Source organism: Drosophila biarmipes, chromosome X, assembly GCF_025231255.1.
Source record: "Drosophila biarmipes strain raj3 chromosome X, RU_DBia_V1.1, whole genome shotgun sequence".
NCBI classification, from domain to species: domain Eukaryota; kingdom Metazoa; phylum Arthropoda; class Insecta; order Diptera; family Drosophilidae; genus Drosophila; species Drosophila biarmipes.
Genome location: NC_066611.1, coordinates 18951794 through 18977600, shown reverse-complemented (window position 1 = coordinate 18977600; position 25807 = coordinate 18951794). Strand labels below are relative to the sequence as shown.

The 25807-nt window shown below is 44.2% G+C and overlaps 3 protein-coding genes across 3 annotated transcripts; 1 reads left to right on the top strand and 2 right to left on the bottom strand.

Annotated features, from left to right (window-relative positions):
• Positions 1-1926: 1926 nt before the first annotated feature.
• LOC108023302 (synaptobrevin-like) lies at positions 1927-2506 on the bottom strand. Its single transcript, XM_017092605.3, has one exon. It carries the CDS (start codon positions 2470-2472, stop codon positions 2041-2043), a length of 432 nt encoding a protein of 143 aa, XP_016948094.1. The 5' UTR covers positions 2473-2506; the 3' UTR covers positions 1927-2040.
• An 820-nt stretch (positions 2507-3326) lies between these two features.
• LOC108023305 (uncharacterized) lies at positions 3327-4589 on the top strand. The gene is made up of 2 exons (XM_017092608.3): positions 3327-3834; positions 3909-4589. Exons 1-2 carry the CDS (start codon positions 3466-3468, stop codon positions 4224-4226), a joined length of 687 nt encoding a protein of 228 aa, XP_016948097.1. The 5' UTR covers positions 3327-3465; the 3' UTR covers positions 4227-4589.
• Positions 4590-4645: 56 nt separating this feature from the next.
• LOC108023272 (uncharacterized) lies at positions 4646-6088 on the bottom strand. Its single transcript, XM_017092557.3, has 2 exons — positions 5839-6088; positions 4646-5522 (listed from the first exon to the last, which is right to left on the bottom strand). The coding sequence occupies exon 2, from the start codon at positions 5397-5399 to the stop codon at positions 4800-4802; it is 600 nt and encodes a 199-aa protein (XP_016948046.1). The 5' UTR covers positions 5400-5522; positions 5839-6088; the 3' UTR covers positions 4646-4799.
• Positions 6089-25807: the final 19719 nt, after the last annotated feature.

Genomic DNA, 25807 nt, shown 5'->3' with positions numbered 1-25807 from the left:
GCCATCCAAACGTCGTGCTTTTTTGCCTTTGGACCACCGCTTATCGCGATTTGTAACAATATGCTGCTGAATAATTTTCGGATTTTTCTTGTTTTATTTTATTTATTTTTGTAGCTTGTTTGGCTTGCAACAGCAGCATTTGCTTGCTGTTTGCTGGCAGCTTTTGTTGTTTGCATTTCAATGTCTCTCCGGGGACTTTGCGTAAATATTTGCCATTTTATTGCGAGAATCTTTATCGGCGTGGGAGCCGGCCACGAATTTTAATGTTTAATTAGCCCATTACGACAGCGCATCTCATCCGATGATCGTTTGGAGAAACAAAGCCTAATGAACTTCCGTTTCGCCTTGGCCAAGTCTGCAAACTGGGCTGGGAAAAAGCCACAGAGGAAAGCTTAATTGGCAGGGCTAACTAGAGGCTAACATCTCTAGTTGGGATCAGAAATAGCTTGAATGAGTAATATTTTATTTAAAATTTTAGGCCATAGTCCCAAGATTCCATTTTCAAGTTCTATTCAGCATGGGACCCCCAAACTGCACTTCAACAACACATAACTTAAGTTATATGATTCCGATCTTTACGTAGCATACCTCTATGAGTTTGTGGCTGAATTCACTTAAATTCTACATTCAAATTTGCTTATTTAAAGAAGGTCCAAATTTTAGCCGATTTTCATGTTAGATTTTTTCATATTCTCAGAGTGGGACCCACAACTGCGTTTCCATAATTCATAACTTGAGTTGTATGATTCCGATCTTCACGTGGGATACCTTTTTGAAATTGTAGTTGAATTCTCTAATAGTCTGCATTAAAATTTGCGCACTTAAAGATGGTCCAAATTTTAGCCCATTTTCATGTTAGATTTTTCCGTATTTTCAGAGTGGGACCCCAAATCTGCACTTCTGTAATCCACAACTTGAGTTGTATGATTCCGATCTTCACGTGGGATACCTTTTTGAAATTGTAGTTGAATTCTCTAATAGTCTGCATTAAAATTTGCGCACTTAAAGATGGTCCAAATTTTAGCCCATTTTCATGTTAGATTTTTCCGTATTCTAAGAGTGGGACCCCAAAACTGCGTTTCCATAATCCATAACTTGAGTTGTATGATTCCGATCTTTAGGTGGGATACCTTTTTGAAATCGTGGTTTGATTCTCTAATATTCTACATTAAAATTTATCTCTTCAAAAAGGATCGACATTTTCGTCCATACCTATGTCAGTTGTGTCTGTATTTTCAATGGCGTTCAGATTCAAAACCCAAAACTGAACTTCTGGAAAGATTAAGTCTCCCAAAGATTCCCCAAAAGTATTCGAGAGCAAACCGAATTGATCCGAGTCAAGTGCACGTTTGATCCCGAAACAGAACCAGTTCTTCATCTTGGATCTCTAAAACAGACTGCTGATTGCCTCTAGTTACCCCATAATCAAGTTATTCGTGCGCATGTCAGCCGTATCTCTCCATCTAAATCAAGTGGCAAACATTTGACATTGTTTGCATCTGATTCGCATTCGCATTCGGATTCCATTTGATTGCCAGAACAGAACGTCGCCGTAAAGCACACGAGCGATCCGAAAAGTGGCAGTACAAATTTGCATTTTGATGGTGGTCATAAAGGTTTTCGGCGGTGCGGCAAATGGCTGCAATTAACAAGTGTTCTTGCAGTACGGCCCACACATCCCAGAACCGCTGGCCTCTTCCACACTGAATATCCCAATCAAGTTCTCCACTCGCCCAAGTGCCGCCTGTCCACTGTCTGCGCTCTTGTGTCTTCTGTCCCCATCTTCTGGGGTCTTTGCTACTCGGTCTTCAGTCTGCTGTCTTCTGTGTGTGCAGTGATTGTTGTTTTAATTAACGAGCTCAGCTCGAAATCAATTGCTTCCACAGCCGTGCACCAATGCACCGGAAGAAACGGACTCTCTTTTCGTCAAGTGTAGTGAGTAGTTTTTTAATTGGGAAAAATATAAACTCTTGTGTTAACCTGTGGGTTTTTAACGTGGAATTGCAAGAATGACATGGCTTTTTCTTCATTCAAGGGCGGTTACTTCTGAGGTCCTTCGGTGATGACCTGTGATCCCTCTCCACTACCAGCTGGCCAAATGTAGAGCAGCAATATGCCGATTAGAATTATGGCTATTATGCCCAGAACTATCATCAACTTGACATTGGCCCACCAGTGCTTGCGCTTCAATCGCCCGGACTGCCGAACAAACTGCGAGGCTCCCAGTTCCAGCTGGTCAGCTCGTTCGGAGAGCTCCGATAGGGCCTGATCCCGCTCCAGGACCTTCTCCACGTTCACCCGCATTATGCCCACCACCTCGTCCACCTGGGCCTGGGTGTCCAGGAGTCTCTGCTGAGCATCCGAATTGGCATCCGACTGCGCGGAGGACCTGAACTCCTTCATTTCCAGCTCCATTTCCATCATCTCGATAGCAGCGAGCTGTGTGAATAGTTCGGTTTGTGATGATGACATGACTGATACGGTTCTCAGATCCCCACCAGAAATGAGAACCTTTTCAAGGCACTCTAAAATATGAGAAACTGAGGGATTAATATTCACTATACTTATATTCTGAGCCAAAAATATTTTGTATAATAGTACTTTTGACTATCATTTTTCCCAGTGCCTCTGCCGTTTCGCTGTTTTTGTTTCTTGTGTTTTTACTGATGGGGCTGATCTACTTGAGCACTTCGGCTTGGATTTCATCTGTCTAATCTGGGGTCTCCGCGATCTGCTAGAGACATTGAACACGGCTGCTCCAAATGCTCAATACGGTTGCCAGTTGTGCAGGTTGTTTATTAGCCCAAATGCGAGCTCGCCTGCCCGCTCGGCATTCGCTTTTGGATAATTATTTATTAAGGTTTTACATAACGCAGCCATCTGTCCGTCCCTGTCCCTGTCCCAGAAAAAACACACTCCGCATACACTGCACACTTTAGCCGATTCAAGGTTGTTCTTGCATCGACGGCGGAGGCTAAGATATAGATACAGCTGCAGGTACACGGGGAAAAACGAGAAGATACTTGGCACAGCAACATCGATTTAAAATTAGACATGTATAATAAAGAAAACCAAATATATAAATGTTTAACCATCTGACTAACTTATTAGTTATTGTAGACTTCCATGGTCTAGCCTGTGTCACCATGTAGTTAGTACTACCCTGTTTCTCCCAGTGACCCCTCAGTACCAAGTGCTTGCAGATCTCGGGTGATGAGCTGTTGTTTCGCCGGCTAATGGAGATAGAGATATTATTCGTGCGAATGTCGAACTAGTCCCTGAACTGTGAACCCTCGCTTGGAGTCAAGCTCTGCTAGTGTGCGCTGTCAACTCATTCGGGCTCAACGTCTTAACTTGAATACTTTTAGCACTACAAAAATTTCTGTAAATTTCAAACAGTGTGTAGCGTAGCGTTTTGGACTCTCAACTTTGACTGCCACCAAGGTGAAATCCGCGAGCCCAGCCATGTCCCTCTTCCGCTGGCGAGACCCCGGTCTTCTGCACACCCTGAACTTTGTGCGGGGAATCCGCACTGGGGCCCACAAGGTGGCCAGCAATCCCCGCCAGCGGAACCGAGTGCGTCGCCAGGCCAACGACAGCAGATTTTCCCCGTCGCGTCTTCGTCACGGAAAACTCTTTCGGGCGGAGGCCAGCCAGAGTCCGGATCAGAAGCTAACCTCCTATGGGGAGTACATGGAAATGATGGCCAGCCGGCACGAGAAGCAGCTGAAACTGGAGGAGGACATGGCCCGGGCGGAGAGTGCACGGCAAAAAGCAAGGGAGCAGAGGGAGCGCGAAAAGGCAGAGCAGTCGAACGAGGCACCTCTTATCCTGGTAAGGATTCCTACACAGAAAGAAACATGAAGAGCGATCTGACATCCGCCTGGTATCCCTCTTCCCCCTCCTAGTGCGCTGAGGATGTGACTGGACTGCGCAAGATGTACCTCCTGGACGGCGAGGAGCTCCAAAACGAGGTCCTCAGGATGCACGACAGTGATCGCAGCTTCATGGATGAGCCCCTGGACGAGCCCGAGGCCGTGGTACGGAGTCTGCGTCGCCTCCAGGTATTCGAAGACAGTATTCCCTGGACATCGAGCAGTGGGTGCGATGAGATCGTGGACCTTCCGGAGTTGAGGGACGGCGAAGAGCAGTGGAACCCGGACTCGAGTCACGGGAACTGGGTGCGTCGCGTGATGCAGTTCCTGCGCTTTCGGCGACTCTCGTAAAGGTCCCAAGGAACCACCCGACTTCTCCTGGTGTTACTGCCCATTTCTGGGCAGTTTCCAGTTCGCAGTCTTCGCTTCCATGCCTCAGCGCATGCGCAGCCATCTGGATAACAATCGTGGTCAGAGTCCGTTTAATTTGTTTGCGCTTTGGTCTCTTGCCCAATCTCCATTCCGCTTGACTGGCCAAGTGGAGTGCTCCGTACCAGAAGGTACGGCAGTCTTATCATTATTTGGAAAACCCTAAAAATTTAGGATATTTAGCAGAGAACAATGGGTATTATATTTGTTGGCCCGATCGTCAGCACACGCATGTAGTATTATAGTTACAATAAAGAGATCCCAAGTACTGGGCTCTGGAAAAGATGTGTGATATCTTTATTTATGATGTATCCCCAAAGTTTTGTGAAGTTTAAAATTAGTTTTAATGTTTTCCAAATAATTTATTGAAAAGTATCTGTGCCAAAACTGCGCAGTGTTCGAGACAAAGTAGGGTGGTGCTGTGCTGCCTGCTTTCGGGGGCTTCCCCTTGCCTTTGTTACGAGTGGGTCACCACTGGTGACCATGGGCGGTGACTCAGGCGAAGCGCATGCACTTGGCCTTCTGGGTGTAGGTGACGGCGCCGTACTCCTCCACAATCTGGTCGATGGCGATCTTGTTCAGGTTCTCCAGGTAGAGCCGCGTCTTTCGCGACTGGATGATGTAGCTGATGACGTCGTGCATGTTGTCGAAGAAGAGGAAGCCGGCGGTGCCGCAGCTGAGATCCAGGTACCGGAACCGATTCACGTCGCAGGTGCATCCGTCGAACAGGAAGTAGATGAAGTCGTTGTTGTTGTGATACCGGAAGACCACGTAGTTGCCCCACGGGGCCATCACGAAGACCCGCTCGGCACACCGGAAGCCGGCCCTCAGCAGCTTGCAGATGCTGTCGTAGCACCCATTCTCCGAGCCCACCACCGCCATCGTTTCCGGGATGCGCAGGAGCGCCGGATAATGATTCGGCTGGGCCCGGAGCACATCGTGGGGCCCACTGGACTCTGGACAGGCGTCGAGCGGCTGCATCTGCTTGGGCGGCTCCGGACACGGCGGACATGGTGGCGCTTCGACGGGGGCCACCGCCACCGTGGACTTCTTGCCCTTCTTTCCCTTTCCCTTGCCTTTGCCCTTCTTGCCCATGGCTTCGAGGGGGTTTGTGCCTCTTCTGGACTATCTAGATCCCGAGGAAGTTACTCGGACACGCCTCTGCAATCGCCTTCACTTGCCAATGGATAGCTACGAGCACATATTATCCGCGGTCCGCTGAAAAGGTATATAAACTGTAGTAAATACCAAGTATTATGAGTACTTAAGGGTAAATGAATGAGTAGTGAATCATCAATATTTCTAGAGAAATCAGAAATCGCTTTATACATTAGCATAAGCATTACCAAGAAATATTGCATAAGCATCTTTTAAAAATCCAACTGTGCTAGAACTTTCATGTCACAAATATGCCAGTCACAAATATTTCAATAAATTATACCAATTTGATGGTCTCCAAGAAACCAAGAAGTACCATGAAATACCTCTCCAAACCTCCTTTTGTGTAATTGCAGCGATACCTCGCTTAACTCACCAATTAGCTAAACGCAGCTCGAATTTTAAACACACTCGACACACCGCTTCTCTGTCTCACTATCTTAACGTTAGGCCGAAAGGAAATTTTGGATCTGAATGAGAGCGAATCGGTAGAATTTTGTCAAGATTTTTTGATGGAATTTTTCCGAGTTTTTTGTGTGCTTTTGTGTGTTGAGAGACGATTACACTACTGATTTTTTGCCATCTGGCTGCCGGGAGCTAGGTCCGCATACTGACAGTTTCGGCAAGGCAAAGTGATTCAGAAAAATAACCAAACCATTTGCTTGAGCTCCCCTTAAAACAGCAGGCCTACTTGGCAAGGCTTCTTGCTATAGGACAAGATATAATATGAAGTCATTTGTAATATTTATACATTTTTCTTAGGCAGACAAAAATGTTAAAAAATTATTTGTGCTTTCAAATTACCAGAAGCTTGCTGAAAATGTGATTGCCAGTTTTTGCTCGCTTAAAGTTTTGAAAATTCAATTAGAATTCCATCGGAAAATTGCCAGCCCACTGAATCTCCGACTATCCATTCTACTGCACTTAAAGAAAACTTGTATTATATAAAAGAATATTTTTATTACATTTTTCAAATGCCTCCTTTGAACTTTTCAACTAATTTTAATAATGGGTTTGCGATTTAAGCACTTTAGTGTTCCAAACCTTTGCCAGAATTTTCCTAGACTATTTTTTCCGAGTTATACAACGTCGAGAGCCCGGTCATCCATCTCCCTGTCCGCGTATCTATCCATCTGGGTGTCTGGGCATCCGAAACTGGCTGCTGAAGCGCCATTTGCGAGAGACAAATGCAAATTAAGCAATTGCCCGCGGCCACAACAAGGCAGCTTAATTAAGTTGTGTTTGCCAAGGAGACGCCAGATATGAGATATAGTGGGGCCAGAGCAGGCACATATTCTTGGGCAATCAGGTGGGAAGTGCGATTGCAAAAGGATCCTCGGACGCGAAAAGTGAATGGCTGTCAAAGCAATTAAGAAGTGTGCCCACTGTGCACTCGAGACCCTTGGCAAGATCTGGGGATATGGGCACATTCGGCGAACAAAGCGGAGAACTCAGCTGTAAATTGTGGAAATATGGAAATAATTAAAAGCCAGCGAGAGGGAGCCAAGCTGTCCGAGAACCTGTTGCAATGTGTTTTTGGCGGACAATGGTTGAATGGATGAAGTGCCATTACCCAGAGCCCCTGGTTCCGCACGGTGGTGGCAGATCATTTGCAGGATAATTAAAAAAACAGATCTGGAAAGTCCCCTTAAGTAATCAAGAGAGAGGTTTTTTAATACCCAATATATAATTTCCAAATAAAAGTGTTCAAAATATACTCAATGGTCTGATGTCCACTCTAAAATCATTAACATAAAACATGTGAAATAATGTCTATCCGCACTTTATGGTCTAATATCCCCCTGTAAAAGAGAAAGTATTTTGTGTGTTGATAAAGTTAAAGCCCATCGCCTGACTGCCATCGATACTTCACCAGGGTTTTGTGTGTTTTTCGGCAGTTTGGCGCCAAAACTTCTCACCACAGTGCAATTGGCTTGATCGCATGCAAATCTATTGGGCTCCAACTTCGAATTCCCCCCGGAGATCGCTGACTAAGCCGCAAATGACTCTCGACAGCCTGCATTTTTGGTCTGGCCAAGTGGCTGTGGCTCGGTCTCGTGTTCCTTGGCTTTTTGTGCTGCCTATTTTTCCACCTTTTTGTTTGCCCAATTTGCGTCATTAATTTGTTTGGCGCTCTAATCAAACGAAGCCGGCGAACGGCGCGTACCTGGGAAAATCTCCGAAGAATGCCAAAATAATATTTGGAAAGTGGAAAACACAGGCTATGGCGGATAACCTACAGGTTCTCAGGGGAAAAAGAACCCATATTTATTTATTTAAACGAACATAAATAATAGGATAAGATATCCCACGAAGCTTTGAGCTACAAGCCGCATGCTTTGCATAATTCCACGAAATTTATGCCTCAAATGATGCCCATATACAGATAAGCACGTGAAATCATGCTCTGCGAATTATGCCTGGTATTTTTCTACTTTTTGCCCAGTTGCCATGGTGATGACACCGCCGTTGCAGTCGCAAGCACACATTTCCAGTGGGTTCAGTGGGTTCAGCGTGGTCTCTTGGTGCCCAGGTGCCTAGGAGCCTAGGTGCCTTGGTGGTTCCAAATCCAAAACCAAAACCAAATCCGAGTCCGCATCCAGCGGCCAGCGGCCACAGGCACACTTCTTCTACGAGTATTGCTTCATCCGAAGAAACTCTCGGCTAATGGGGCAACCCAACCTGTCTCGCCGGCAACGTGAGTCGGCAGGTTTAGGACGCCCATATGGGGCTATCTGGCTACACACAAATATCCACACCAATGTGGGTGCTCATCTGCGGAATTATATAACCAGTCGCCACAGTGTGGGACCTAGGCAAACATCTGCTAACTGCCGGTGATTAGCTGTCACGGGATGGAAAAGATGGGTGGGAGTCAGTGAACCCATCAAGTTCTTGTAGTCAGAATTTAATATTACATAGAAGATACTAATAAGAGATATAATAAATGATATATATCCTTTCTACCCAGCTATCATATCATAAAACATCATCGTTTATTGATTGCTATGTGTTAACCAACAAAACAAAATTTATATTAAAATTTAAGGAAATATTTAGTTTATAAATACCAACCTATTCCCCTAAGATACAACCTTTTTAAGCTTAGGTGATGACTCTCACTGTGTTTTAATGATATTTATCTAAATACATTAGTATCTTAAGTAGTTTTTGAGTAATTAGTTGTTGGATGCAGCTTTTCCTTGCTCCCGACGTTGATCATGAAAGTTTTCCCAAGTTATTGGCTCACAAAGCTTGGCTCTTAAGCAGCGACAACTACCAAGACCGAAGCTTAAGTTCGAATTACCAAGCTTTGAAGACGTCGCATAAACTTGCGCTGAATAAGTTTTAGCTGAATTTGCTGGCGGCGGGGAAATGGCGCATAATTTATGTGGGAACATGTGGGTGGGTGCTGTGGCTGCCCACTCACTCCCACACTTTCTCCTGCTTTCTCCGTTCGCCCGGCTCAGATGCATCTTAATTCGCAGCTGGAAAACACAGAACGATTCGTTTGAGTGGCGACAGATGCCCTGTCCTTCGGTCCGCCTGTGCCACATACAGCTGCAGAGTGCGGAGAGCAATCGAACCGCCGATTTCTGGGGCACCAAAGTGCAACGAACTGAAAGGCGGCGCCAGCGAGTCTGGGCCAAGCCAAAAATAAGAACGAGGACCAAGTCATTGGGTCACAGGCCAAATAAAAAATAAATGGCCAAGGATGGGCGGGAAAAGCCAGCGGGGCAGGAACTCCCTGGCGCCAACAAAATTTTTATTGCAGCTCTCTCGAGTGCACAGGAGGTGGCTTTCCCTTTTTCCCCTTTTTTTTTTTGATTTTTTGAGCAAGTGCAGGTGAATCCACTGCAAGAATAAACAAAATGCAAAACTCAAATTCGCAGGCCAAGTCAAACAGGAGAGTCTGGCTGGAAGTTGCCGGGCGGCCAAAAGGTTGAAGTTCCCTTAAAGCCACATAAAAAAAAGAAGAGGCAGCCGGGAAGCCCTCGAGTGCTTAATCCCAAATTGTATCTTTAAGTTTGGGTCGCTGTCTGCCTGTTTTACGAGTTTCCTGCTCAATGAAGTTACCCCCATAAATCCCCGGGACCTTTTCCTTTGTGCTGCCCTTTCGGGTGACCCAAAACCCAGGGAAGCACCCTCCCCCCACCCCAGGCAGTCCAAAAACATGCACAGGTGTGATTATCTTTATATCGATTTGAAACTTCTTTGTGGGGGTCGCACAATCACTTTGAAATACAATTACTCTCAATTAACAATGTAATGAAGCGCAATCGGCAAAGCCGGGGGATTTACCTTAAACCCAATCACCCCCCACCCCACGGGTACTACAACTTTCGTAAATGTATATCCTTTGTGGTTAACTTCTCTGATATGAGCAATTAAGTTCGGCGTGCGTATGCCGCAGACCTTCGAGTGTTTTAATCTGGCAAATATAAGATACCGAAGCAAAAGAATTTGTGAATCTTTGCCAAGAGTTTGGTACGCCTCTTCAATCATTGGGGAAGTTTAAAATGCTTCACTTAGGCTGGAAGTCTGGTATTAGCCCAGATATTCTTCGGCTAAGCTAATTGCCCGCCGTTGAAGCCACCAATTTCAATTATTGCCAATTGTTTCGATTGTCTTTTAGTTAATTGCCTACTTTATAACGCCCATTCCCGACGATTTCAGTCGGATAAGCCAAGCTGCCTTGCCACGCCAATTGCCTTTTTAAATTCCAAAGTCGTTTGTGGCATCAGCTTGGATTTGTTTTCCGCGTCTCATTCGGGGGGGGGATGGAAAATAGGGGCCTGGGATTTGTCCTGAGCAAGATGCTAAATAAATATGACACGCGAAAATTGAAACCCCCCTCGCCCTCTAAATGTAAATGATAAAAGATGCGAAGTTCCGATGGGTTGGGTTGAAAGGGGGGAGTTCCTGCCGGGGACTGGTGATTGGAATTCCATTTTTCGTTTGTTTGTTTGACTGCGTGCAATTTGCGTTTTTCCCTTTCTTCGGCTTTCGACGTTTATTTTAGGCGCGTGGAAATGCGCATAAGAAATATGCAAACAAAGGGCCGCCAAGCATACACTCGAAAAAACCGCATGGAGCACTGTGCAAACATATCAATGCAAATCGTGGGCGTGGGAGGGGATGCCAGTACCGAAATGGGCCCCGAAAAGGAAGCTAAGTCCCATATCACTTGGCCAGCATTATATCTCCCTCTCCCTCCGCCTTTTTATTGCCATCTCTTACAGGAGGTGATGATAGAGCGATTTGGCCAAAGTTGGGCGCCAAACTGCGTGGCTCAGCGAAAGGAGAACACGGTTAAACTGGACACGTGTCTCCGGGCCTGGAAAAGCCGATATTAGAGTGGGTCGTGGGAGTGGGGTGGCGGGGAAGGGAGTATAACACTTGCTAAGATACTTTGAAACTGCGTACTTGGAATTATATGACCATTGGTAGATCGTATTTTAGTATTATAAGTATAAGTATAAGTAGGGTTATGTACAGGAATAATATATGATGGTAAAATAGTAACAGAAATATTAAAAAATAATAAAGTAATAATACATTTTAATAATAATTTTACATAATGCGGCTCTAAAATATTATATTTTCAAGCACTTTCTTGACTTATTTACGCATTTATTTGGATATTGGGAACCTGAAACTCAAAATATTGAATATTATATGTTATTGATATATTTTATTTTAATGCATCCCAAACATTCAAACTTGAGTGATAGTCGCCAGGGCAGCCAAAAGCACATCATCCAGCAAAAGGCAGCAAAAAATATCCGACTATTTGGAGGGAAGGACCAAAAAGCAGGAAAAAAACAAAAAGGCGTTGGCCACGCCCCCTTCGAGTGAGCCAGGTGTGTCTGTCTGCGTGAGTCTATGCGTGTGTGCGTACAAACAAGACATTTCCGGCAGTTTCCAAGTGGTGTTGTGTGTGAGCGAGAGTGTGTGAGTGGGGGGAGGTGTTCTTTCGAGTGGCAGGAAGAGGCTTTTATTTTGGCCATGCTGCAAGCCAAATAGCAGACTAGCAGGACAAGATACGAGAGACGAAGGACGAAGGACGTTAAGCACCGCCGTGAGCTGCGGCTCGAAGGCCCAAGAGTGTCCCGTCTGGAGCCCATTGTGCACAGTGGGCCAGAGGCACTAGCTTACGCCACTCGAGGGGAGGCACAATTCACCGGCTCGACGGCTATTGAGATGATAGCACTAAAGCCGTTGTCCATAAATTCACGAAATAAAAGGTGGGAATGCCTATTACTAGAGGCAATGAATTGAGAATGTGTAATTAGTAGTGGTTGGTCTATGAACTAACCATTAAAAATGAAACCTCTCTTCGGCTTAGCTTCAGTTTTATTAAACATGTCTTCAGCATGGGGTTGTAATTACTTTAAGCAACATAAAGCACTTACTGTGCTTTCAAGGCCCCGCACTTGGACCCCTGTATCCAGTGTGAGCTCGGGCTGCGGGGGATCCACAGCTTCTCATCGCATAAGTACGCCCCCAAGGCGGAATTGTTTCCCATTTGCAGACTTAACGTTCTTGGGGGCCATCATCGAACATCGAATATTGAACAGGGAACATAAGGAGTGGGGGGTGGGGCATGGAGCATTCTGCATTGGGAACAGGGTTTTCGGTTACACATGGAAAAAAAGTAAAAGTGATTAAAAAAATAATTCATAAAATAAACACTTTAGAAATCCTAAATTTTGACAGTCCTCAGTGGAAAGTTGTATCTCAAAGCCAAAAAGCCAAATAATTTAAAACATTTTCAACTGCTATAGCTGTTTTTTGCAGTGTAAGAACCGTCAACGGTACCTGGGTGTATGACATTGACGAGCGAGAGGCAATGTCATTGAGCAAATCGCCAAATACCCGGGTACCGAGGACTAAATGCTAATGTGTAATTAGGCAGCCACTCGTGCCGTCCTTAACGATATCCTGTGCATATATCCTGTGTATCCTGTGCCGCCCGTGCTCCCTGATCCCCCCCGACCCCCACCGCCCTTCCTGCCGGCCAGGTGACTAATGGCGAATCAATGGGGTCAGGCGTCGAGGACGAGGTGTCGCCAAGTCCAAATCCCTCCAGGAATTCGATATCCCTGTGCATACAAATCGCTGTCGCCAGCATCGCACGCCCTCCAATAATTTATTGCGTGTTATTAGCATCACGCATACGCCGCGTTGTCCGTGATTGATGCCAGGACATCCTTCCAGCCACCCGCGGCACGCAATGCAATCTAATTGCCAAAACAAACTCTAAGCGCAGCACAAAGAAAAATATACCTATTTTTAGGGCATTTATATATAATATTAGGGAAGATACACATTTCGTACCTAACTATTCTCTCTTTTACAATAGATATTTATCCTCCCTCAGATTTCTAATATTAAGCAGATCTTCCTAGCTATAAGAACTCAACGTACTTCGCATACGACCGAAAAATGCCATTCTTTCTCGCCGTGTAACAGCTCGCATTAATCATACGCCGCGTGTGTTGATAAATGGTGAGCAGTAAGCAGCCACTAGACAGTTTCAAATGCAGCTCAAAAAGTAGTTGCACCGCCGATAAGAGCGGCTCCAAAGGACCAGGGAGAGTGCACGGCGGGCGGGGCGGGGCAAGCATTCTTGGTCCAAAACAATTTGGCAAAGTATGCCCCAGGCAACACGCTGCCACAAAACTTTTTCGAGGGCCACAAATGGCGGGGTGTTCGAGGTCCTCTTGCAGTTTCTGCTGGAAAGCCAGTAAAAAGAGGAGAACACACCCTTTGCATAAACTTCGAAGTCCGGCGGGAAACACAAGCAATGTTGTAAGTGCCCCAATCAATTGTGGGCGAGCTAGTGGCCCAACAAAGGCAAGCCAGCTGGCTCACAGGGAAGGCTCTAATTAAGCGTTAAATACACATTTTGGTAAAGCAATTAAGGACTTCACGGATTGAAGGTAGGGACTTAGAAGTTATATGGAATTTCATAGAAATAAGTAAGAAGAAAGCATTAAATAATGAAATATTGTGCGCCCGAATTGCAAAGTAATACAATATAAACATCTGCTAATTTAATTCAAATATCCAATTTTCAAATCAATACAAAACATACTTATTAAACAAAACATACAATAAATATAAATGGATGAAAAAACATTGCAAAAATAGTATAAGTCTTTCGATCTACTACCCTTCTCATCAGTGCAAAGAGAATCAAAGTCCAGTTTCGTAATGCCCCATTTTATGATAATTTCCAATCGGTGTTGAAATTTAATCCATGGTTTTCGAGCTGCCCGCTGCCTTTTGTTTTGCTTGAAACGCCCGTCTTTCATTCATCAAATTAGCCAGATAATTAAAGGCGAGTGAGCCGGAGCCACAGCCACATCCACAGCCACAGCCACGTCCGCACCCGCATCCGCATGCCCCTTAAATAGCCGCTTTCAACTGTCATCCGACACACTCTCGCCCTCGAACAGCGGTGGACAAAGGCCTGGGGCAAAGCCGCCCGACATGCGTGTATGGCTTTCGAACTTTCACCTTTCGCCGCCCCACTGGGCGGGCATGCAAATGGCGCGTGTGCCCCACCAGCCGCCCACCGCGTGTCTAACTACATCAAGTTATTAGCGCTAATAGAGCCAAAGTGAGGGATTAGATCGATGTTATGACTCCTGGCTGCATCCGCACCACCGAGCCGCCGAGCCGCCGAACCACCCGGCAATCAGGCCAATAAGCACACTCAAGAAATTCGAGCGGCACTCCTCCGGTTAATCGAATTAGGGGCTGTGCGGGAACTGGGGTGCTTTAGTCACATGTGAGTTTTAGGGGCATCCTACCAGGAGCCTTAAGAGGAAAAGTTGAGGCAAACTTTCTAGTTTTAAGAACTTTCAATCAGTATGCATGATAATTACTCGAGGACTTTTAGCACACTATTAAATTTAGTTGGGCTAATGGAAATGCGTTTATGCTTATATAGCATCATCAAATTATAATAAATACTAGGACCACAGTAGTTTCAATTATCCTGTAGAGCCAGGAAAGTTCTGGGAGAAACCTTGTAGGATTTCTTTGAGGCACAAAATTCGTTGAGTGCAACAGCAATGTGGCAACATGGGAACATGACTATGTTTTGCCGCTGACAAGGCAGGTATCCTGCACAGCAAAAAATGCCCTAACAACTTTCACAAAAAAACAAGATTATTAATTATAATTTTGAAAGAATTAGAATGATCTGAGCTAAGGAACTTCAAACATATTAATACATATATATTAAGTTTGCAATATTAATTATTTATTTAAACAAAATTTATTTATATTAATATACATATTAAACATGTACGTACCCTTTTCCCCCTGTGCACTGGCACCTGTTGTTGCTGTTGGCTGTTGCCTTTGGCTGAGACTGTTGACAGGACTCAGTCGCGTTGACAGAAGAGTTGACGTGGATGCTGGCGTGTTGTTGGTGTTGCTGCTGCTGTTGCCGCCGATGATGAACGCCCCCGGGCGGCGGCTGTGTGGGCGTGGCACTTGTAGGCGATGATGAATGCGCTGCCACCGAGCTCGTCTGCCCGGCTTCCTGGGCAACTTGCGACTCGGTGACAGTGACGACATGTCAACGACTTCCCCGGCTGCTTCCGCTTCCGCCAGGTGGGCGCCTGCCACGCCCTCCCCTCTGGTGGACGATCTGTTTAATCAAATTTCTGCACTGCATCGTGGGAAACTTTTGATATTTCGCATTTAATTTGACAATAATTAATTGAATTGTTTCGCCGGCAGACCGAAAAAGTTTCCTCCATACCTCCCATTAAAGCGTCCCTAGCAAACACACACTCGCAACGATTCTAGGACATTAAACGCAGCTGCTGTCTGTGTGCCTGTAAAAGTGGTTGCACTGAAAGAATAACTGATATAACGCATAACGTAAAACAACTTGGGAATATGATCTTTGGACGAAAATTACGTTTTTTCTTATCATCTTTTTTGTCGTAATTTAGTCAAATCGAGGCGCACAGCAAAAAGACCGACTGTTTTGAGCATTTATGACAAATTTTCGCATTTTTTTTAAGGGGGTGCATCACATTTTTTATCGAAAAATTTTTAAAATTTTCGGTTGTGAGATTTAAATGCCAGTCGATAGAGAATTTAATTACGAGCTCAGCGAGGAATGCCACTCCTTTTTAGCAATTTGGCGACCAAAATACTGATATTTTTTGTAGAAAAATAGGGATTACTATTTTTTGGACGAAAAATACGTTTTCTTTATCACCTTTTTTGTCGTTATTTACTGAAAGCAAGGCGCACAGCAAAAAGACCGACTGTTTTGAGCAGCTTACAACCTAGGCTAACGATTTTGATCACTTTTCGGGAAATTTATTTTTTGACAAATTTTCGCATTTTTTGTAGGGGGGTGCATCACATTTTTTATCGAAAAATTTTCAAAATTTTCGGTTGCGAGATTAAAATGCCAGTCGATAGGGAATTTAATTACGAGCTCAGCGAGGTATGGCACTCCTTATTCTGGCCCCATTTCGCAATTTGGCGACCAAAATACTGATATTTTTTGTACAAAAATAGGGATTCAAATTTTTTGGACCAAAAATACGTTTTTTTATCACCTTTTTTGTCGTTATTTACTGAAAGCAAGGCGCACAGCAAAAAGACCGACTGTTTTGAGCAGCTTACAACCTAGGCTAACGATTTTGATCACTTTTCGGGAAATTTATTTTTTGACAAATTTTCGCATTTTTTGTAGGGGGGTGCATCACATTTTTTATCGAAAAATTTTCAAAATTTTCGGTTGTGAGATTTAAATGCCAGTCGATAGAGAATTTAATTACGAGCTCAGCGAGGTATGCCACTCCTTTTTAGCAATTTGGCGACCAAAATACTGATATTTTTTGTAGAAAAATAGGGATTACTATTTTTTGGACGAAAAATACGTTTTCTTTATCACCTTTTTTGTCGTTATTTACTGAAAGCAAGGCGCACAGCAAAAAGACCGACTGTTTTGAGCAGCTTACAACCTAGGTTAACGATTTTGATCACTTTTCGGGAAATTTATTTTTTGACAAATTTTCGCATTTTTTGTAAGGGGGTGCATCACATTTTTTATCGAAAAATTTTCAAAATTTTCGGTTGTGAGATTTAAATGCCAGTCGATAGAGCATTTAATTACGAGCTCAGCGAGGTATGGCACTCCTTATTCTGGTCCCATTTCGCAATTTGGCGACCAAAATACTGATATTTTTGGCAAAAATAGGGATTACAATTTTTTTGACTAAAAATACGTTTTTTCCGGTCACCTTTTTCGTCGTAGTTTAGTCGAAACGAGGCGCATAGCAAAAAGACCGACTGTTATGAGCAGCTACAACCTGGGCTAACAAATTCCTTCACTTTTGGGGAAATGAATTTTTTGACAAATTTTCGCATTTTTTGTAAGGGGGTGCATCACATTTTTTATCAAAAAATGTTCAACATTTTCGGTTGTGAGATTTAACTGCCAGTCGATAGAGAATTTAAATGCGAGCTCGACACTCCCTCTTCTGGCCCCGTTACGCATTGACGGCCTTATTTTTCGTAAATTAGTTGCTAAATGCACTTAGGTTTTTTTCAAGTGTGCTTGAGCGAGGTTGCGTGCTGCCATTAAATGCCACTGTGATTTGAAAGCTGCGTGCCAACACTCACTGCCAGGCTCCCTCTTTGTGGACACATACAAATATAAAAATAAAGTACACGCATACATATCCTTAGATAGCTCCAGATCAGGCGACGGCCTATCCCTACACATGCCCCGCATTCCTGTTTCAACTTTTTTTGCAACTTTTCTTTATGGTAATTTGCCGAGGTTTTTATGGCCAGCCCACGTCGAACTTGAAAATGGGAGATGTTCATAGATACAGATAAATGATTACCGAACAAATCTCGGCAACAACTGTCGCTCAGGTGGGATAAATTTGGGATTTTCCCGTGAGATTAAAGAAGTCACACAACAATTTGCTTGAATTTGTTATGAAATATTTAATGCAGCAAATATTATTAGAGAGATCTTTAACAATTTAAAAAGTCATAAAATAACTTGAACTTTTTTCATTACTCCTGAGGAGTAGGCAACATAAAAGTATATTGAAAGTAGAAAGAGGCATTCGAAAAGAAAAATTATGTATGTATTTTTAAAAGCAACCCCTGACTAGTTACAATTTTACTATGTTAAATATTTCATAAACGCTTATTTAACAAACTGTACTATGACTTTCAGTTACCCAAAACGGCCATTAAGAAGAACTTCTTCAAAGATCCAAATGGGTAGGTGCTTTAAAATAATCTTACCCACACTTCCATTAAACCTAATCAGCCATTCCCTTTAATCAGCCAACAATGTTGGCTACAGCGTACATATTTGACCTTTACGCTTTCGCATGCCACCATTTGTATCTCTTGGATGCAATTTGAAACTGCAACTATTCATGCCATCACCAAGTTGCCCCTTTAGTTGAGTAATTAGCGTGAGTTTGGAGAGCTGGAGAGGCTGCCTGCGACCCAGGACTCACTGCCAACTTTCCCACGAGCTGCATAAAACTTTCGACAAAGTTGTGCTCCAGATTCCACAGGATTGGGATTGGGTCAGTGCCAAGTGCCACAAAATAGGAAAACACATTTCGAAAATTGATTGCTGCATGCACGGGCAGAAATATGTATGTTCGGGAGCTTCCCTATACTTACCATGAATGTGTATCTAATTTTCCTTCTGTTTTTTCGCTCTTAAAAGCTGCCTAAAAATTGTATTTAAGTAGTTTAAAAAATCTACATTTTACATAGTTATTGCCATTGATTTTCCGCAGTGCAAATGGACGCAGAAAGGGGCGCCTCGCTTTCGGATCGACTTGGCATTGGGGCTCCGAGGTACCGATGAAGTTCATTGCCTGCGATGCACGATGATTGCAGCATATTTCCAGGGGGATCGGATCGGGGATTATTGCTGCCAGCTTGTTATTAGCCATTAGCTTTTGTTGCCAGCAAAACATTGATAAACAAACTCTTGATTGAAAACCAACAAAGCGCATGGCTCAGTAAATTTCCGAATGCACCCAAGAGGATTCGTTTCGCAGCCCTGAGGCGTCGGAAAATCGGGCGGGGAAAGTCTGGGCGGTGGATGGTAAGGGGGGGCACAGGGGGGCAAAGGACGGGGAAAAACGAAAACAATGAGGCCGCCGTGTCTAAATGTTGAGCAGGCGTGGGCGGCAGCCTTTGTCTGCTCAGGATTGCAGCTAATTCCCGGCTCCTTGTAATGTTTCTCTTTCATATCCGCCCGCCCACATTAATTAAGGGGATTCCAATCTCTACAGGACCGATATGCCGAGCACCCAAAGGGCCCAGCGCACACACATTCCCAGACACAAGCCTCATCATCAGCCAATTGGAATGAGCAGGCATCGGGAGTCTGCCTTTGATGTCCTGTCCACACGGACTCGTCGGCCTGTGACCAAATGCCACTCCATTCATAGACGAAACTCCTAGGCGGAAAACCAGATCTAAACCGATGCTGTTAGTCGAGGGGAAGGGCGTTCGTAGGGACTTACACGAAAAAAAATAAGGTTAAATTATAAATTTATATTTTACAAAGTACATTTTACATCTGAGAATGGTACTTCTTGGAGTTTATCTAAGTAAAAACTCTCCCAAACTAAAAATAGAAAAAAGAGGAGGTAGCACGTAAAAACACTCCGTGTAAAAGCGGGATAGTCATTTTCGAAACTTTCCGAAATGGGAAAAAATGGGAAAACCGGACTTCAAGATTTCATAACTTGAGTTACATGATCCCGATTAAGACGTGGCGTACCTCTACGACTCTGTGGTCGAACTCTCTAATATTTTACATGAACATATTCCTTTTTCGAAGTCAAGCTTCCAAAACCTAGATACTATTGATACTATACTTCCATAAAAAGATCATAATGTAGTAAAGTAATAAACCAAATCGCATCGTATAATATATTTTCCCCATTTTTATTTAAATGTTTAGCTATACAAATTTAGGATCACCAAACATTCGGTCCCTTTCGATAAATGGATAAATGTATCAAAAATTATTGGAATTCATGGTCTTCTGCACAACATTTGTGTATCATCACAGTTCCTACTGCAACTTCCGAAATTCCCACTTCCCATTTGAACTCCTAATGCGATTCCTCGCCCAGATTGTGGTCCCAGGAATTTCGGGTCTTCATTTGGGCAGAAAAACAGATGCACTGCAAGCACGAGATGTCCTATACGCAAAGTTGGCCCGCCCTGCAAGCCAAGTCGAAGAGCGGACAGTGTTTCAATGGGCTTAGCCAGATGATGACGATGATGATGATATCGCAGTCAGTTTCCCTTTGTTATGTCTCTGTTTTCTGTTTTCCGGTCCCTGGCTTGCTCCGTCGCTCTGATTTCGATGTACATGGCCTCCTCCTTCCTGCAAAATCCCTGGCGAGTGCAAAAGATTAAGATTATGCAAATCGAAGTACAACATGCAAAATGCAACAAAAGGCAAACAGGAGAGCTCGGAATGGGTGGCTTGGGTGGTGTGTCAACAGCTAGCTGACACGACTGACAATATGTAGGCCCCCTGACCTCCGGTTTTTCCGATCTGGGGAGGGGCGGAAGTGGGAGCTGTGACATTAATGATGTCAGGGACTTTGAGCAGGACCAGAACGAAGAGGGAAGGCACGCACATATATATATATACATATTGAATGATATGGAGAGGCCATAATCCCGAGCAGATATTCAGCTTTAAGGGCCTCCTGGCCTTCGAGCTCAAATCAAAACTCATGACAATCTGATTAAATTCCCTGCCTTTCGCCTGGTCACGGCCAGAATGCTCATTAATCATAATACCCTACCTAAGAAGCACATTCCCTAGTACCCCCACAATCGACAGCCAGAGGCTTAATCAATGCCTAAGGGGGATTCAAGACTTTAAAGAGGGGGCCTCTAATCCAAATAACCTTGATTACTTTTCCACACACCGAAGTACTTCAAAATTAGTGTCCCAACCGGAAAGAAACCCTTCTTAAATACACAAAACCCCAACCTTTGCCACCAACTCGCCTCGTCCTCAAGGCAGGCTAAAGTTTTGGCCAAGTCACACGGAATGGGCCTCATTAATGTAGGCCCAAAATGTCAAATAAGTGAAGGATATTGCTTTATTTTATGCCATTTTATTCGCACGCACACACAGCACATATTTGGCCATATAGCCCAATATATATGTAGCATGGCTTACATACGTCAATCGCAGGCAAAGCAACCAAGTTGAAGACGCGTAAATTGGTCCAAAAAAATCCGAAAAATCCGAAGGAGAAACAACAGGAGAGGAAGAGGAAAGCAAAACACAAATAATAATAAAAGAAGTTAATGAGATTGGAATACAATAAAACTTAAGCGCATTTTTAAGGTTGAGTCTTACCCAACTTAAGCTCCGGGAAAATCGATTGCTCCCGTTGGACAACAACCATCGGCGGGCAGGGAAAAGCGGGGCAGAAGCAGCTGACAGGACAGCGAAAGCAACAGGATCCACTGCCAGTCCGCAGGACAACGACAAATTGTTTGGGCCTGGCCCGGGACCAAGGCGCAAATGCAGGCGCCAGTCAAAGATAAACTCACGTTCATGCGGGGCAAAAAACAAGAAGATGACATTTGATATTTGTAAAATAAAACGCGAATTCTTTAGCATTTACTTCTTTCCAGCTTCAGCTACTTATTTATAGTCCTTATTATAGCCATGAATGCTCGCGAGTTCTTGAGATCCTTGAGTCATTTACAGAGGAGGCACCCCTCAATTAAACGTGGTACCTTAAAAGAAAGCGCGAATTCTTCAGGATTTACTTTCAACCCCCGCGAACTCCTACCCTTCTTGAGGCCTTGCCACATTCCCCAAAAGTAATGTTCGAATTTATGATGGGATTGAGCTCCTCGGTTGCCATAAACCAAAGGGCCCCACTTCTTTTCTCTCACTTGCGCTGCCCGTTCTGTTTGTGCTGGGAGTTGAATTTTCCACGTTATATATGTGTCTGTGTATCTGGGGTTTGCTGCTTAGGATTGGGACTGGGACCGGGACTGGGACTGGGGCGTTAAGAAGATGAGCCCTTGGCCGGGGCATTCGTAAGCATTCACGGGCTGTGGCCACAGCTGAATCATGGCAACTTATTGAGCACTTGCCTCCCTTTCCTTTCTTTTTTGCTTTTTTGCAGGACCATTCCGGACACTCGATGTCCGGCATTCGGCATTCGAGGATTGGCTCTCATTAAACTTGGCATTCAAATCACATCGCAAACGAAAGCCAGCCCGGACTTCACTTTCACTGCCACTTTCACTGGCGCTTTTTCCACTCGGAATCACTTAGGGGCGGTGCCCGGAATGGCAATGGCAGTGGGAATTTCAGGGAAATGGGGGCGTGGACGTGGGTGGGTCAGCCTGTCAATCTTAAACAATTTGCTTACTCACCAAAGTTTGTGTGGCTAGAAGACAGAACAATAACCGTGGCACATTAAATAGGGGAAAACCCGAAAGGAACATGCTCCTAAAAGGCATGATATGAGAAAGCTTAAGGGAACTTAACATATAATATTGTCGTGTTTTTTTGATATTTTATGTGTCTACTTAAAATAGATTGATTTTCCTCCCCAGCATGTTTGATCTATGCCATCAAAAGTTAAGGGAACTTTATAAAAGCCAAGAGAATTTGCCGTAGACCTCACTTTCAGTATATTTTTTGTCGTGCGAAAATGCCAAAGTCAGCTGTCGAGGAATTTCAGAAGTTTCCTTCCTGATTTGCTTCCTCTGTGGAGGACGGACTGACATGACACCCAACCCCGTTATTACCGTCTATATCCTGGTATCCTGGTATCCTGATATCCTGATATCCCGGGACATCCTGCCACATCCTGCGACTACGAATGCCTGGGAATGCGTGGTGCCGAAGGGAATGTGGAAATGGAAAATGGCCGAGGTCTGCTGGCATGCATTGATTGGCCATCGGCATTTAATCACGGCACCGCATCGTGGCCCACTTTAAGACGGGCCACCTCACCTGGCGCGCACATCTGTTGAATTCCTTGGAAATTGTTGACCACAAGTCCGGTGCGCAAACAAATGAAATTATTCCACAATTGCATTTGCATTTCGACTGGGAAATTCCTCTCTTGAATGGTAATGAAGTCATCAACGGACGACCGGAAAGAGCCGATAGCCTAGGTACAGCTCGATGGACAGTGGGCTTAATTAAACCGAGACGTCCCCTTCGCATAACCAAAAAACAATAAAAGTAGGAGCTTAGTTTGCCCAGTCAGAGAGCCAATGCACAATATGTTCAGCTGGCAAATTATGCCATCGAATTGCGTAGAAATAATAGGCACGTGCTGCGACATGTATTAAAACTAATTGCCCACATTGTCCGGGCTCAGACAGAAGATTGCATTTGCATTAAAATTGTATTATTTCGAAATCTAAAACTATTTGCCACCGGCTGTGCTGTGCGGGTGCATCCAATCAAGTATCGATTTTGGCGGCAGGCACTAAAACACGAGCAACCACAACAGTTGACATTTCGCGACACTGTGTTGCTCGCCAAAAGCCGCTAGTCAAACAAACAGGACAACAAGTTGCTGCCATCAGACACACAGCCACATGACATAGATACTAGATACTTTGTTTGCTTTGGCCCACCACGAAAATTTCAATTAATATGCGTCCTGCGCCGCCATCGCAGAGCCATTTTGGGAGCCTGGAGAAACAAAGATGCAGGGGTTTCCTTGTGAAATTACACTGTTGAAATGATATTCACTTTGGATAAACTGTGCGGCAACTCAATATAAAAAGGGACTCATGTTTTTAATTGGGTACATTAAGAAATATATACATTTTGTCGAAATACAGCAAAAACTTTATTGTATCATGATGGTAAGTTGTTAAGCTTTGCAGATGCGAGTTTCATGTTACTTGTTGAATATTTTGTTCGCTTTGTATTAAAATAAATTGGCAAATGATAAACTTGACCTAGTTTAAAAAAGCAATACCGCTTAAATCAACCTTTGTAAAGTAGATATGAGTAGTAATGATTTTGGCCTTGCTAAAGTGTCATATTTCTAAATGTAAAATCTATGCAGTTTTTGCTTTGAATAAAAATAAAATGTTGAATAATAAACATGACCTAGCTTAAAACACAAAACATATAATTTAAGTCAAAATTGGAAAAGTAGAGAGGAACAGTAGGCATGGCTGTGGCCTTGGTAAAATGTGTTATTTCTTAATCTAAAGTTTCTGCAATCATGAAGAAATCATAACTTGTTGATTCAACTGGAAAAGATTTCTTTGTCCAAGTTAACAACCCCAAAACAAGCCCGAAACAAGGAAAAACAGAAGCCAACCCTGCCAACCTTTCACTTAAACTCGCTCAGACACTCAAAGACGGTTCTGTTTTTGGGAAACTTAATTTGGGAAACAATCAAATAAAATTGCTCAAGCCTGTTGCCAAATTTCTGACTTGAACTTAGGGTAATGTGCGTGTGCGCGTGTGTGTCTGGCAAACCCTTTGGCGGCCCGAAAAGTTGAAAGAGTTATTAAGAATCTGCTCATAAATACATGCATGAAGTTGCCTTCAACTCCGAGCCGTCGAAACAGCCTTGAAAGGGCAACTGGGGAGCTGTTGACAGAAGTGCAAACCAGCCTCCCGAAACCAGCCCCAGCCACTCAAGCCCCAAGGGAGCTTTCAAGAGTGAGAGAAGGCCATATAGCCATGAAGGAAAAACCATTTGACGCTTCATTTGAATTTTCAGCGGTGCCAAGTCAGTTCGCACTAATTAACTGGCTGCTCAGAGGGAGAGGGGAAAAGAGCAGGAAAACCCGAAACAGGAGCAGCTGGGCGGGCAACAACGAGCGAACAGACCACCAAACACCAAAAAGAACACATCAATCAATCATCGTCATTGTCATTATCATTAGCATGCCCAGAAAAGCAGAAGGAGACGAAGTCGACTCGTAGTCGTCCAGCAAAGTCTGCTGGCCATCATCAAATTTTCATTACCATCAATAATAAGCCAGGGCCGGGAGCAGACGGCAGATGAAAGCGAGGGGCGAGCTGCACGGAGTAGATAGGGACAGTGGTAGGCTAGTAGTAGGACACTGACAACATGGGGTGGATGAGCAGAGATGAGATGCGAGCGATGCGATGAGTCGACTCGAATCGAATTGCTTTCGAATTAGATTTACCCGACTGTGCCCCATGCACGTAGGCTTTGGCCTTATTGTTATTGATGTGCTCAATGTTGTGACCAGTCCGTTGCACCACCCCGTGACCTCTGACCCAGCCTCCCGCCTGTGACCTTCAGTTAGCCAGTGCAATTTGGCCAACTCCTTTGCATGTCGGCCTCATAAATCATAAAATCATAAATCAACAGCATTTCCAAAGAAGTGGAAGCCAAGCAGGCCAATCAGAGTCGGAAAATCACCATATGTCACAGGAGGTTGGGGAAGTTCGCCGCATGAGCCCGCAAACTACACATCCACTAAGAACTACATGGAGAAATGAGAGATGTTTGAAGCGAACTACACGAAAAGCCTTTCGCTAGGAACTAAAAATAGCACTCAGTGTGTTAATAAAGCAATAATCCGAAGGACACGGCATTTCGCACAACGTTAATTAAAAAGCAGATACGGATTTTATTACTTTTTCCCCAGTATATTATTAATCCATTTTCGCTGTGTGCCATCGTATCTGCGGAATACAAATGCACAGCTACGAATGTAGAGCAATTGCATCAACTGCATTAAGTGTTTGCAACTAAAATTGAATTTGTTGCAAATTAAAATGCAATTACAAGAGTTGGAAGTTGGAAATATACACAGTCACTGCCGCCGGGCAACGCAACGATTTCGAATCCCAGGGATTGCCAACTGCATGCTGCCTTTCCTTTGGCCCTTCCTTTCGCCTCCAAAGAGTGAGTATCCGGAGCCCCAGTGCTTATCGCGCCATATGACCATATACTCGTGCACCTTCAGCTTGCCACGCCCCCCCTGCGGGGCATGGCTTTTCACGGCGAGAAGGGGCGACGTGGCGATGAGGCGATGGCGACACAAATGGACAGACGGATGGATGGACGGACTGGCAGACCGCAAACAGATGCGGGTTTTTGCCAAAGGTTTTGTTCTGCCATTTGGCCAACGCATCCGCACACTTGCGGCCAGCTGGGGAAGATTAAAAAAACAATGGGAGGTGTGCAGAAAATGAAATATTCATTTATTTCATATTTATATTGTCTTCAAAGGAAACCAGATTCTGTCTGTCATTCAGCAGAGAAAACAAGTTTGTTTGCACAAAACAC